Here is a 14,864-nt window from a genome sequence, read left to right on the forward strand (position 1 = left end):
AATTGGCCTTAGGTCTCCACTAAAATGACCTTTGCTCACTATTTGGCTTTGGCTTCAGTAAATAGCTTTGGCTCACTATTTGGCTTTGACTTCAGTAAATAGCTTTGGCTCCCAGCAGAAAAGAAAATTCCCACAGAATATTAGTTAAAACGCTAAGTATACAACACAGGCAGTGATGGCACACACCTTTAATCCCAGCACTCAGGGCTGTAAGTTCGAGGACAGCCTGGTCTACAGAGTGAGTTCCAGGGTAGCTGAGGCTACATAGAGAACTCCTGTCTCGAACAAACAAAAAACAAACCACTAAGTACACATAACAAGTCAAATGAAGTGTACGGAAAGGTGCAAAAGAAAAACACAGGCAACATATAAAGGAAAACCTATCAAATAGCAGCCGATTTCTCAGCAGAGTCCCTGAAAGCCAGAAGAATGAGTACACTGCCTACAGTAACTACAGAAGCCAGGAACATAACCTGGACCATTGCCAGGATAAGTCTGGAGGGCAGAGAAGGGAACAGCAGGATAGAGGAAATGGGAAGGGGGAGGGATCGATAGGTAAGAGAGAAGGCTTTAAATACAAAAAGCTGCAAGGAGAATGGCAGGGCACAATTGATCTGGTGGGGTGGGGGAGATGGCAAAAGGGAAGCTCCCAAGGGGAGGTTAATACAGAAGGTGGGAAGAGGGTAAGGCCAATAGCTTGGTACTATAGATCTGATGGGGAAAAGCGGGGAGCTCCTTATCGAAGGGAAAAGGAGGTAGATACAGAGGGAAGGAATGAATCTAGACACAAAGCAGATTCCTTGCAAATCACAAGTGCTGCTGGGCGAATTTTCCTGGAAGCTGGCAATGAACTTATTGCCCAGATCAAGTCACTGAACGTGCCTAGCAGAACAAATCTCTCCTTGGGTTCTCTCCCAGTATTTCTTCCTGGTAGTGATCACTGTTCTGGTTATTCTGGCTTGTTTGAAATGTTTATATAAAGAAACTCTAGGAGATACACTGCTGAGCCCAGCTTCCGGCCTTCAGAGCTGTTTGTGGAGTTCAACCGTGTTGCTGAATCTGGCAGTAGGCCACTTACCCAACTGCTGTATTATTTAAACAGCTCATTCACTCTCCTATTCAACATTCAGGCTGCTGCCAGCTTGAAGCTTTTAGCAATGTTGCTTATAAACATACAGACAATATGATTTTTAAAATAATGTTAGATGTTCTCTGGATCTCAAAGACTTTGGAACTTTATTCACTTTTGTGTGTACGTGGGTGCCTGGTGAATGTATGCCACTTCAGTGCTGGTGCCAGAGGCCAGAGGCCAGAAGGTATCCTGCAGCTTGAGTTACAGGCAGCTGTGAGTCACCTGACATGAGACACCTGTCACCTGACAGATGCCTGATATGAGTCTTCCAGGGCAGTAAGCGCTCTTATCACTGAGCCATCTCTCTAGCTCCTTAAAGCTTTAAGTAGGGTAGGTTTTTACTAAGTCCAATGTCAGAAACAATAGCTGCATTTACATGTCTACTGTTAAACACTTCTGCAAATTCAGTGAGTCCGCTTACATCAGACATGAATATAAAATTAGCTTCACAAGGCGCACGACTGTAAGCACTGTTCAGCTGAAGAAGGCTGAAGAAGGAAAAAAATCTATTCTTCCTAAATAGAAAACAACACAACAGCAAGAGCCACCTGTGACTGTCATTAACAGAAGTCATCAGTGTTTTCAAATCAATGTAGTAGTTTGAATATGGTGTCCTCAGTTGCAGGCATCTGAATACGTACTCCCAGTTGGTGGTGCTATTTCGGGAAGCTTAAAAGGTGTGACCTTGTTGGAAGAGGTATGTTGCTGGGCTTCTAGAGTTTAGAGGCCACCATTTTGATTCTCTGTGCTCTGCCCTTGCAATTTAAGACTGACCCTGCTACTCTAGCCACCATGCCTGCAGCTTACTGACTCATATCCCTCTGATAGTGTAAGCCTAAACAAACCTTTCCTTCTGTAAAGTGCCTTGGCAGTGGCGTTTCATCACAGTACCGAAAAGCAACTAAAACATCAGGTCCCAGCTACCTGTTCACACCTCAATCATGTATACTCATCACTAATTTAAAGCAATCCCTTTCACTACCTCTTAATATTTAGACACCTGTTGCTATAGCTTAGGCCTTAAATGTCTCCCATTAAATGTCTGAGATATCGCATATAGGACCTAGTACCTGACAGGAAATCATCATGTCACTAGGAATGTCCTCAAGGAGGACTGTGGCACCCTACTCTCTGTCTGTCTGTCTGTCTGTCTGTCTGTCTCTTTTCCATGGGTATGAGGTGAGTAGTTTGGACCTGGAACACACTCATAATATACTGTCAATGGCCAACTCATTATAGAGTAACACCTCCAAAACCAAAGCCAAAATGAGCTTATTTCTTTTTATCTCCAGTAGTGTTAGGGCAACGGCAAAGCTAACACACCCTCTGAGGAACTAAGTCTTACTAAATCAGAAACTGAGGTTTTGAGCTAGGTGTTCATGCCTGTGAGCTCAGCACCTGAGATGCTAAGGACTGCCATGAGCCCATGGTCAGCCTAGTCTATAATTCCTACAGAGAATTATAAATCAGCCTGGACTACAAACTAAATAAAAGCCAGGAGGTGGCACACGCCTATAATCCCAGCACTTGGGAGAAGAGGCCAAATGAGCAGGAGTTCAAATTTATCCAAGTACACAGTGAGTTGGTGGCCAGCCTGAGCCATACCTGAGCCTGTCTCAAAAACGTTAAAAAATAATAAAATAAAATAAAATAAAATAAAATAAAATAAAATAAAATAAAATAGGGGGCCCAGGCAGGATGGGGAGGGGGTGACGTGGGGCAGGCTAGAGATTTGGCCCTGATGGTTAACGACTCTTACTGTTCCCACAAGCTATCTCACAACAGCTCCAAAGGATGTAAAAGCCTCTTTTGGCCGCTCACCCACCCATACATGCACACTGGTGCTCACACGCAAAAAGAGTAACAAAACTGATCTTCCTAAAAACATCAGATTTTTTTTATACCTTATTAGTTGTATTCCAACCTCAGGGATCTCAGGCATCATTCTAGGTGTGATGAAGCATGTCTATAATCCCAGCACTTAAAAGGTAAAAGGGATCAGGCCAGCCTCAGATGATACACAGAAAGTTCATGACCAGCCTCAAATACACAGAAAGTTACCTCCAGAAAGACAGTGGGAGCATCATGAGAAGTGATCCATATATTTTACTGGGTAAGTAAAAGGGCAAAAAGATTTAAAACTTACACTGTACTTAACTAAACTGTAAGCATGACAAAGAAGGCAAAGGGACCAATTCCAAGAGCCCTCTGAAGAGCAAAATACATGGAGGGCAAAAAGAAAGCTTCAAGTCACTCACACAAGAGTAAGTTCACCAGAGGCGTGGAAATCTGAATTCTAGAGAAGAGAGCTATAGGAATAAAGGCTCACAAACCAATAAAGTGGGACCTCAGCCAGTGGAGGTACAGAAAATAACAGTAATAAACAGGTCTGGACGGGCTCTGTGTTCTTCAAGGAAGAGCAGTTCAGCCTCCACCATCAGTACCTAAGCAGCCAGACATGGAGAACAGACATCTAAACACAATTACTGTGATCATAAACACACACGCTGGAGCTGTAAAACATCTCTGCCTACCTACTTACTGATGCCAACACCCCATGAGGAGGAGGAGTCAGGGATGACTATTCACATTTACACACACAAATGGCATTAGATAAAAATGCTTGCTTATGTTTTACTATAAAATGCTCATTCAATTTGACTTCTTTACTTTTTCTTTTTGGTTTTTCAAGACAGAGTTTCTCCGTGTAGCCTTGGCTGACCTAGAATTGCTCTGTAGACTAGTCTAGCCTCAAACTCACAGAGATCCACCTGCCTCTGCCTCCTCAGTGCTGGGATTAAAATCGTGCGACACCATGCCCAGATTTTTCTCTTCTGAGGTGTTTGGGATCAGTCCAGGAGCTCCCGCATGCTAGGCAAGCACTCACTGAATTACATCCTCAGCCCTTCAATTCTAATCCTTAAACTAACACTCTGGCCAATCAACATACTAAACTTCATCCATAATACTTCCACCCGGGGAAATCCATGTTCTAAAACACCAATTGCCTATCCTTCTACCAAAAGAGTGGCCTTAGACCTCAAGCAGCTTTTCCTTGTTCCCCAAACCCCATTTCTTTTAAACTAGTTCCCTCTCAGTTCTCTCTTCTTCATGAGGTCATTTCCCAATGAATTACCTCAATGATTCTGAGTCAAATTCTTCAATGTCAGCCTGGGCAATCATCTTGCAATCTTAAATCCATACAATCTTCTTTTCCCATCCACAAGTATGCTACTCAGTAAAAACCACACTCAAATCTTCAGATCAATGCCCAGCTGGCGAAATAAAATTTCTACTCATATATTTTTGGTGGGAAAAAGAACATGAAACATTTTTGGAAGGTATCCTACAGCTATGACACTTAGCATATATTATTTTTTAATCCTTCTAGATGAATCATAAAATAAATTTATAAAGTTAAAAAATTTATTAGAAAGTCTCTAGAAAAACCTGGAAAGGAATGACAGGATAATTACTAGGTCTGTCCATCTTAATATAATGAGCTTCCTCCATTTTTTTCTTTTTTGTTTTTTTGTTCTGAGACAGGGTTTCTCTGAGTAGCCTTGGCTGTCCTGGACTAACTTTGTAGAATAGGCTGGCCTCAAACTCAAAGCAATCCCCCTGCCTCTGCTTCCCACAGTGCTGGGATTACAGGCATCCACCACTGCACCCAGCTTTTCTTTCTATCTTAAATCATTTTTATCAATTTCAAACTGAGCTGTAATTCAAGCCAATGAACGACAACCTTGAAGATGACAATGCTCATCCAGGTAAGGTACAGGATAAGTAACATATTGTCAAGTAGGCCTGGTTGCATAGTCCTATAAGCTACCTGAAAAGCTGAGGCAGAAAGATCACTAGGGCAAGGCCTGCATAGGAGCCAAAGTAAATTTAAGGTCAAACTAGGAATTTTAATAAGACCTTTGTCTCAAAATAGGAAATGAAACAAAGGGCTAAGGGTCAAGTGTGTCAGTGGTCAAGTGCTTGTCTGGCATGAGAAAAGCCCTAGATTCAATTCCTCATACACACACACAAATCTTTAATACGATAAATAAAAAATTCCTGACATGTACACAAATACTTATGCCTTTTGTGGTAGATAAAATGTCTAACGCTGAAACCCTCATGCCCCAATGTTAAAGATGCATCTGTGCAGAAGATCAACAGCTTTTTGACTTCCAAACCTCCCCTTAGTTCTCCATGGAGAACTCCATGGGAGACTATATCCACTCACTTAACAAATGCTGAACCTCTTAGATACAATTCTGGACGTAGTAAACAATATTATCAAGAACATTATGAGAAAGAGTCCAGCTCAAGATTCCCCACTCTCAGAACAGAGACAGACAGAGAGAAAGGTGATCAGAATTATTATCTGTCCCTTGAGCCCCCAGGATTCTTCTCAACCTACAATCTACCTGACCAGACAGAGGCATGCCATTTGGAATGCTAACCAGGATATCAATATGCTTCTGCTCCAGAAGAGGAGAAAAAAAAAAATCTCTGGGTAGAATGTCATATTAATTTATGTTTTAACTTTAATTTTGTCATTGTTGTAATTGTTGTCAAACTGGGTAGCCTGGCCTAGAACTTGCAATGTAGACCAGCCTCGCCTTGAATTCAGAGATCCACCTGTTATGGCCTTCCAAGTGCTGATGAAAGGCATGTAAATGCGTAACAAGCTCAATTTATAAATATTTTAAGAAGACAAATAAATGGCAGCCACAAGTAGAAACAGATGTTCAACATTTCTTTGTTAATGCATAGTATAATATTTATAAAAAAAATTTTCTCCTCCAACTAAATTAAATTCAAAACCTTTTTGTAAAATAACTTAATGTAAAGTACAGGCTTTGCTTTTAACTTAAGTAAAATATGACTGCATTTTCTGGCTTTTAAAAGGTGACCTGGACCTATTTTTCAAGGTGGCTGGTAAGCTAGCATTGGAGAAGATGAAGACAGAATGACATAGCAGGATGAGATTTTCTCCCTGTGGCAGCGACTCACACTGGCATGGCTCCGGGGAGGCACTCGCTCTCTTGGAAGTCGTTCATAGTCATACCGTCCCTCAGACCACATTTCATCTCTTGTGGAAGCCACTAAAAAGAAAACAAAAACAACTCTGGGTTTTGTTTGTCAGCAAGGAAGAGACAGTAAAGAAGCAAATGCCTGCCAAGACACCTGGAGTAGGGTGAGTGAGGGCAACAGGGAGGAAAGCAAAGTATCCCTCCCTCGACATGTGAAAAACATGCCTGTTTGTGTATGTATATATGTGGGCCTACCTTCCTTCTATTTTAAATGTTATTTAAAAGTTCAATAAAACTTTTCCACCCAACCATTTTAAAAACTAGAAAGGATACCATTTGATAAATAGTTTGAAAAGCAGACCAGAATAGCTACTCCAATTAAAGTTAGCCTCAGACTCACCATGTAGCCAAAGCTAGCCTGGAAACAGCAGCCTTGTCTCAGCCTTCCTAAGTGCTGGGATTACAGGTATATCCCAGCATGTAATGCTACAGTTTGACTTCTTTAGTTTGTATTTTAAAATTTTGCATTAGCCAGGCACAGTGGCTCACAGTTGTAATCCCAGCACACGGCAGAGAGGCCGATCACTGTGAATGCAAGGCCAGCCTGGTCTACAAAGTCCAGGACAGCCAAGGCTACACAGAGAAACACTGTCTTGAAAAGCAAACAACAAAAAAAAAGTATGTTAATTTATTTGTATATGTGTACATGATGTGTAGGCACATAGGCATGTACATGTGTGTGAAAGTCAGAGGACAGCAGGAGTATGCTCTATCATGGGGGTTCCAGAGTCCAAATTCATTGGTCTTGGTGACAAGTGACAAAACCATCTTACAAAGCCCTGGGTTTGGTTTTCTGGCCTTAAACTACCGACCCTCCTGCCAGGCGCTGAATTATAGCAGTGCACCATCATAGTCCTCAATAATCAGTAAATCTAAAGATGTGCTTAATATATCATATAAAAATCTGGGCCAGGCATGGCGGTGCACACCTTTAATTACAGCACTCAGGGAGGCAAAGGCAAGTGGATCGCTGTGAGTTAGAGGACAGCCTGGTCTACAGAGCAAGTCCAGGACAGCCAAGGCTACACAGAGAAACCCTTTCTCTAAAAGATGTTTGGTTTTTTTTTTTAATTTTTAAAATTTTAAAAAGTAATCTGACAAAGAGCCAGTTGGTGGCACTTGCCTTTAATCCTAGTACTCAGGAGGCAGAGGCAGGCGGATCTCTTGAGTTTGAGGCCAGCTTAGTTGACAGGATGAATTTCAGGACAGCTAGGCTGGTGGTCCTGGGTTCTATGAGAAAGCAGGCTGAGCAAGTTATGATGAGCAAACCAGTAAGCAGCACCCCTCCATGGCCTCTGTATCAGCTCCTGGCTCCAAGTTCCTGCTGTTTGAGTTCCTGTCCTGACTTCCTTCAGTAATGGGCTATGATGTAGAAATATAAGCCAAATGAACCCTTTCTTCCCCAACTTTGCTTTTGGTCATGGTGTTTTATCGTAGCACTAACAAGGCTCACTAAGAGTGTGGGTATGGTGTGCAAGTCACTCAGTACCTCACAGGAAATCCGAAGGCTAGCCGGATGCTCTCCTACAGATACCGTGCTCTCTTAGCTACACAGACATTTCAGGAAGTGACACACTACCAGAAGGCAAAGTGGAGAGCATATTTTCTGGCTGTTCCTGGTCCAGTTTGGAATTTTCTGCCTACCACCTTAGAAGACAAGATACCTCAGACATTAGAAGCACTCTAAGAATCAGCCACAGAACAGTGACCTAGAAAAGAGGGATTTCTAACCAACCTGGGTCCTGAGCCTAGGGTGCCTTTTTTTTTTTTTTTTTTGACACACCATTCCATATGTTAGCATTCTGCAACTCAGCTAATTCCTTGTTTGGGCTGGACTTAAATTATCACAAAAAGAAACAGACATTAAAGGTAAGGATAATAAAGCCAGGTGTGGCGGCCCATGCCACCACAGCCGTCGCCCTGCCTCTGCCTCCCTGAGCCCTGAGATTAAAGGCAGATTAAAGTCAGGCCACCATACCCAGCTATGGATGAGGAACTTTTAATCGAGCATTCCCAGGTGAACTTCAATTGCTGCACACCAGCAACATCAGGAACTTTTCTAAGAGCAACACTACCCAGGTTCCCACCTTTTCAAAGTCCCCAAAAACGCCCTTGGCAAGATTTCAGTGCTTTCAGAGCTTAAGGTCATTTTAAGGCTAAAACCCAGATTAAAGGGAAGAAAACTTATTCCAGATATCCAGGAGGCGTTAAGGGTTGACCTAAAGCTAAAAACTGTAAGACTCCTTCTGGCAGAAAATGTTTAAAATTCCAGACAACTAAACCCAAAACCATTTCCTTTTAGAATATAATTAAAGTCTTTGAAAGAAACTCACTGATAGCACCTAAACCACTCAGATTCCCACCTAGAACTCTGTGATGCTTGGTACTCAAGAGTATGCCGTGTACGGATACATCACTTATTGCTCAGCTCTGAGGGGTTGAGGCCAGCCAAGACTACAAAGTGAGAGCTAGTTTAAGAACAAGCATGAAGAATGAGGTACAAAAACTTTATAGAAAGCTTAAAAAATAAAAATAAATAGAATCATGAGTGATGACTCAAATGAATAGACAATAGTGAACAGCAGAATCCAAGAAAAGGCATGAGAAAGAACTAACCAAAGATCACAAAGCAATGATAAATAACCCTACCTACTCTAGCATCTGACAAATTTTCATTTGCTTCCAAATGCAAGAAACTTTCAAAACATTTAAACCCTTTATCGAAAACATCCTAATGATGGAGTTACAATCTCCCACTTCTACATAAAAACTTTTGAGGCTCTCAAAAACTGAAATTCCAGAGTTGAGTCTTCCCAATATCAGAAAAGAAGCAAGCAAACAGAACAGGTTCCAGACATCAAATAATGAAAAAAATCTAGATAAGGCATTCAGCACAGGCTTTTAGCCCTGGGAATAAAAGGGAGAAGGATATCATTTCAGAAGGTTAATGTATGAACATACAAAATGGACTGGCAAGGACAGGAGCAACAAGACCAGGGGTAGTTTAGGAGGGGAGAGGGCAGAAGTTTGAGATTCACTTCCACTAAGAAGAACAACCTGGAACTCCCACAATTTTGCACCTTTAAAGTATTTCACTCTTACTAGCTTCACAAGTCACTCTACACATTTTAGGCCAGATGTGGTAGTTCATGTCTATAAACCAAGATCTCCAGAAAGCAGAGGCAGGGCATACACCTTCATAGCCAATCTCAAGTAGCATGGGTTATGTAGCAAAACCCTGTCAAGAAACAGGCAAACCCCTGTTGAGACTAAAATGGTAGTCACTGGGAACCAAAGAAACTAGCAGGAGAAGGAAAGGCTGGAGAGAGGTTAATGAATGGGGACACAGTTATAGTTAGGTAGGGCAAGACGTCCTGGTGTTCTGCTGTATAGTTGAATGGCTATGGACAATAATAGCTATTTCACTTCAAAAAGTACAAGAATTTTGAAAGACTTTGCCATAAAAATATGGTATATGAAGGGAAATGTTTATCCTGGCCCAAAATTATGAAATATATACATGTATTGAAACATTAGATGCTACCCCACTAATACACACATCTTGAATGATTTTCTACCTAAGGTAAAAACAGTAGGTGCTGGAGAGATGGCTTTAGCCATTAAGAACACTGGTTGCTCTTATAGAGGACCCCGGTTTGGTTCCTAGTACCTACATGGTGGTTAACACAGTCTATAACCCCACTTCCTGAGGATCCGATGCCTTCTGACTTCTGTGAGCACCAGATATGTGCTACACACACACACACACAGCAAGCAAAACACCCATACATATAAAATAATAAAATTTTAAAAGAAAATTTTCAAATAGTATAAACGAAAAGTTCCACTGACCCTCTGAAAAACTCATGATGAGCTTTGGTGACAGTGACAGTGCAGCCTAAGATGTGAGTGTTCAGGGTCACAGTACAGGCTATTTATACCTCAACAACTGAGGTTCTTCTTTTTTTAATTTAATTTATATATTTATTTATTATAATTTATTCAGCTGATGTTTCTTGATTACTTACGGTGTCCTATAGTACAATTAGCCGGATTAAAGCTAGTTATATTTTGTTTGGTTGATTGTTGATTCTTCTGAAACAGGGTTTCTCACTGTAGCCCTGGCTGTCCTAGAACTTGCTCTGCAGTCCAGGCTAGCCTAGAGCTCAGGGACCCACCTGCCTGTGCCTCACTAGTGCTGTGATAAAGGTGTGCAATAGCACTGCCCCCCACAAATACTGCTTTTTTAAAAAGGGACCTATTTGAGTCACTTTGTAGGCCAGCCTGGTCTACAAAGTGAGTCTAGAACAGCCAGGCCCACATAAAGAAACTCTGTCTCAAACAAAACAAAACCAAAAAACAAGTTTGAGAGAGAGAAAGAGAAGGAACAAAAGAAAGAAAGAAAGAAAGAAAGAAAGAAGGAAGGAAGGAAGGAAGGAAGGAAGGAAGGAACGAACGAACGATGTCAGGCCGACTCCAATCCCCCTTTCTGGCGGGTGGCATAAAAACACCAGTCTTGCCTCAAACTCAGAGATCTGCCTGCCTCTGCCTGTGTGTGCCACCACCCAACCAATTTTGTTAAAATTTAAATACTGCACTGCCCTTCTCTATCTACAGCCATACCACCCTGAATGCATCTGATCTACAAGAATACAATATTGTTACCTGATTTATTCTGTAATTTAATTTTCTTCCCCAAACTAAAATCTGGTGTTACACCAAGAAGATAAAGCAGAGCAAGTCAGTACCTACACTTAAGAGTAATAAATTATAATTATCTAGATACCAAGCAGAGCACAAATGGTATGTCTTTAATCCCAGTACTCAGGGAGGCAGAGGCAGGCAGATCTCTTGTTAGTTTAAGGCCAGCCTAGTCTATAGTGAGTCCAGGACAGTCAAGGCTACACAGAGAAACCTTGTGTCTGTGGGTGTGTTGGTGGTGGTGATGGGGTGTCTAGATACCAAAGACCAAACTTTACAAAGAATGAAATCTAACCATTCCACATGAGGTTATGCAGAGAATCAAATTCACCCAAAATAATTCAAAGCATTAAAATTAAGAGAATTAATTTGTTTACATACTCCAATTGTAAAATAAAAATAATTCATAGGGTACAAAAATATGTAAATACAGAGAGACATAGTTAATCTGGTTTTTAAACAATGTAATTTCAGTTGGTTAAATTACATTTACCTCATCTGTTCTCTTTCATTTTGTGAAGCATTCTAGATTTTCATTTTAGGTATATTACTCCTATTATATGTCATGTTATACCACATTCAAGGGGAAAGTAGATAAAGTCACACTAGGATCCTAGAGCTTGAAGATCCAGGAGCTTTCTCCTTGATGGCTTGAAGAGCTATTTCTCTGAAAAACTGCTCTCCTGCCTGCCATTCAACCCCATTTACGTCAGATCCTAGGAATAAATGACCTGAGACAAGACTAATATTTAATAAGTAATATGTGGTCTTCGCCGGCACAAACAGTGCATGACCAACACAACTGTGAATGAAGAAACCACATCTTACTCTGAACTTCCAGAAATGTTGGTTAACCTATTAGAATACCACTGAGCGCAGAGATTAGAATGTTGCAAGCCTGAAACCTAATTACAGTTTACCTTGGGCTATCTTTAACCCCCTAACATTCCTTGCTTATCTGTGTTTGATCCAATAGCCTTGTGACTAACAGGAACCTTTTCAAAGGTAGTAACTAGACCACTGGCTGTCACCCACCAAAAGGCTAAGAAAATAGCTGAGATCTCCCACTTTGCTGTAATGGAGCTGCCTACCTGATGTATCTAGTAATTTTTTTAAGAGTTCTTCATTTTATGTATACTACTGCTCTGTTTTCTTGCACATCAGAAAAGGGAATCAGATTCCCATTACAGATGTAGTTACTGGGAATTGAACTCAAGACCTCTAGAAGAGCAGCCGATTCTCTTAACTGGTGAGCTCCTCAATGTACTTTAAAAATGCCTCAAATTATGATTTTCCTTGCTGTTACTATAAAAACTTTTTGAAACTGTTACCATGTTAAGACAGTAACTGGAATCTGTGTTTCCAAGGCACACTCACTAGCGCTTGGCCCCAGAATAAATTCTAATCCCCAAAGTTTTGTGTCAACAATATATTTAAATTGCTCCTTTTATAAACCCTACTGTACTTCATTAGATACGTAGAAAAAAATGCCTAATTGTCCACTGCATTTGATGAATTAACTAAAATTATGTTAGTAGGCAAGAATGCCAAACATATGCCTGTGTATATTTATGAACCCAAATCTTCACATCTGTATGAAGCTTAAGAGCTTAATTGATCAGCCTCCTTTCACAGCCATTCCCTCCATCTCACATAAAATAGTCAACCAATAGCTAGTGTATAATCATGAGTGGCTTCATAATCAAGAATCCAAATAGTTTCTTACTAAACCTAAGTCCAAACTTCTCTACCCTCCATAGTCTTTTCTTTTCTCTCCTAACTTATTCTAGACAAAAGCATTATCTATGCCTCACTGCCCCACATTTGCTAGCCTGGATTTCACCAAAGAGGAATGAGTACTTCTTCCTGTACACTTTCAATTTCCAACCATACTCATAAATCACTAAAAACAAATCATCGGAACTCTCCAACACCTAAAAGAGAACTCAAATTGGTAAGTGATCAGCAACAAGTGACTTTTATCTGAAAAACACTTAAAAGCTAATAAACCTGGTGTGGTGGCACACAGCTTTAATTCTAGCACATGGGAGTCAAAAACAGTTGAATACTGTTCAAGGCCAGCCTGGCCTACAGAGTAAATTCAAACACAGCCAGGACTACACAGAGAAACCGTGAGACCCTGGAGGTTGGGGGGCTGGAGGCCTGAGATGCAGGGTGTTTTCTGTTGCTGTTTGTTAAGAGTATTTGAGCTGGGTATAGTGCAAGCCTTTAATCACTAGGGAGGCAGAAGCAGGCAGACTTCTGTCCACCGTCACACATGGAAGGAAGGAGGGAAGGAGGAAGGGGGGGAGGAAGGAAGGGAAGGAGGGAGGGAAGAAGGATATCTGAACTGTTTCTTGAACAAACTGGATGACCCAGCAACACTGAGCTCACATCTCACAAGTAGCTGTAGGCCATATCCTGCTACTTACATACTCATTAATGAGCTACCCTAACTCCTAAAACCACAAGGATTCCAAGGAAAAAAAAACAAATACACCCTCCCTCACAGCTTAATTTAAATATAAAGTCAAAGACACAACCTCCTGCTAGGAGGGAAATAGAGGGCACTTAAAGAAGGACTACTCAAAAAAAAAAAAAAAGGGCACCACTAAGCCTGGGGAGGAACAGCAATCAGAACACAGGAAGGCTGAGGCAGCAGAACAAGAAGATCGCCAGTTTCCCGCCCTTAGGGGGGAAAAAAGGAGGAGGAAATGGGGATGGAAGGGAGCACCAGTTCCAGGCCCTGCTTAGAAGGAGAGGGGGAAAAAAAGGTGGGATGAAATCATAGGACCAAAAGGAACAATGAGGACTTAGCAGGACATTGAGGAGGGAAAAAAAAAAAAACACGTTTAAGGAAATGCAATCAATTCGATATAGATGGAGCAACAGCCAATCTTAAAACACAGGTGTCAGAAATAGTTCAATTTAAAGGCGAAAGCCACTCCTTAGTTAGGGTAAGAAAACGAAAGGCAGTTTCAAAACAGGGCTAAATAGGTGAGCGTTTGCTAAGCAGACAAAAACCGATTCCAAGGAGCTCAGACAACGCGCTCAGGGGTGAACTGAGGAAGGAGTAGTGATGCCCCAAATCAAGAGAGAAGAAGCACAAAACAGCACGGATAATTAATGCATAGAAGACCAAAGGGGCTTACATCTTGGGCGATAACCAAGCACAACCGGGATGTGAAGCATGGTAGTTTTGGCTGGCCACAAGTTTGCCAAGAGAATTAGTCCCACTGGTCCCTTGGTGGAGGCCAAGGCATTAATGCCTCTCAAAACTCAGCTGCGCCCTGGATGGATTGCACTTCGTCCCTCCGCTTCAGTCAGGATTGATTGTGCAGGCTCCAGGACAGGCTCTGGGCTCCGGGCTGCTGACACGCAGGTTCCCAGGGAGTAGTTACAGGCCTGGTCTGTGTGTGCTGGTGGGTAGAAGTTAAGTTTAAACTACCATGCATTATTTTCTGATTTCTCTGTAGAAATGACGAGCTCTTAAGAATAATCAGTGTATCCGGGCATGGGTGCACCCCTTTAATCCCAGCACTTGGGAGGCAGAGGCAGGCGGATGTCTTTGAGTTTAAGGGCAGTCTGGTCTACAGAGCGAGTTCCAGGACTGCCGGAGCTACAGAGAAGCCCGGTCTCAAAAAACAAAACAAAAAAGAAGAATCAGTGCGTGCCCATTTCATATTTACAGAAAGAAAAAAAAAGGTACCAAGTAGCTTAACATCTGTCCATGCCAGTACTCAAGAATGGGTCACTCTGTGAATCCAGCTCTGCCCACATTGGCTTTGTTTCCCAGCCACGCTGACATTCTCAACAGCAAGTGGGCAATTTCTGCACTTTTTTTCAGTCTCTGAAAGTGCCCGTTACAGAGCTGGGTACGTCCAAAAATAAAAAATTAGAGACTTCCTGACCGACCTGCAGTCACTGAAGTTACCTAAGCTTCG

The 14,864-nt window shown here is 41.7% G+C and overlaps 1 protein-coding gene across 11 annotated transcripts in view; it reads right to left on the reverse strand.

Annotated features, from left to right (window-relative positions):
* Pphln1 (periphilin 1) overlaps window positions 1–14,864 on the reverse strand; it is an 83,640-nt gene that overhangs the window by 68,206 nt on the left and 570 nt on the right. For 7 of the 11 annotated variants that reach the window (XM_060388772.1, XM_060388771.1, XM_060388770.1 and 4 more), the window contains exon 2: window positions 6,140–6,231. The exons of 1 other annotated variant lie outside the window; for it this stretch is intronic. In XM_060388772.1, the coding sequence (XP_060244755.1) occupies window positions 6,140–6,231 (92 nt within the window). Of the gene's footprint in view, window positions 1–6,139; window positions 6,232–14,072; window positions 14,340–14,864 lie in introns of those variants that run through there. 3 more of the 11 variants (XM_060388773.1, XM_021664769.2, XM_021664770.2) reach the window with 2 other exon arrangements.

The sequence above is a fragment of the Meriones unguiculatus genome, chromosome 8, assembly GCF_030254825.1.
Source record: "Meriones unguiculatus strain TT.TT164.6M chromosome 8, Bangor_MerUng_6.1, whole genome shotgun sequence".
Taxonomy (NCBI): Eukaryota; Metazoa; Chordata; class Mammalia; order Rodentia; family Muridae; genus Meriones; species Meriones unguiculatus.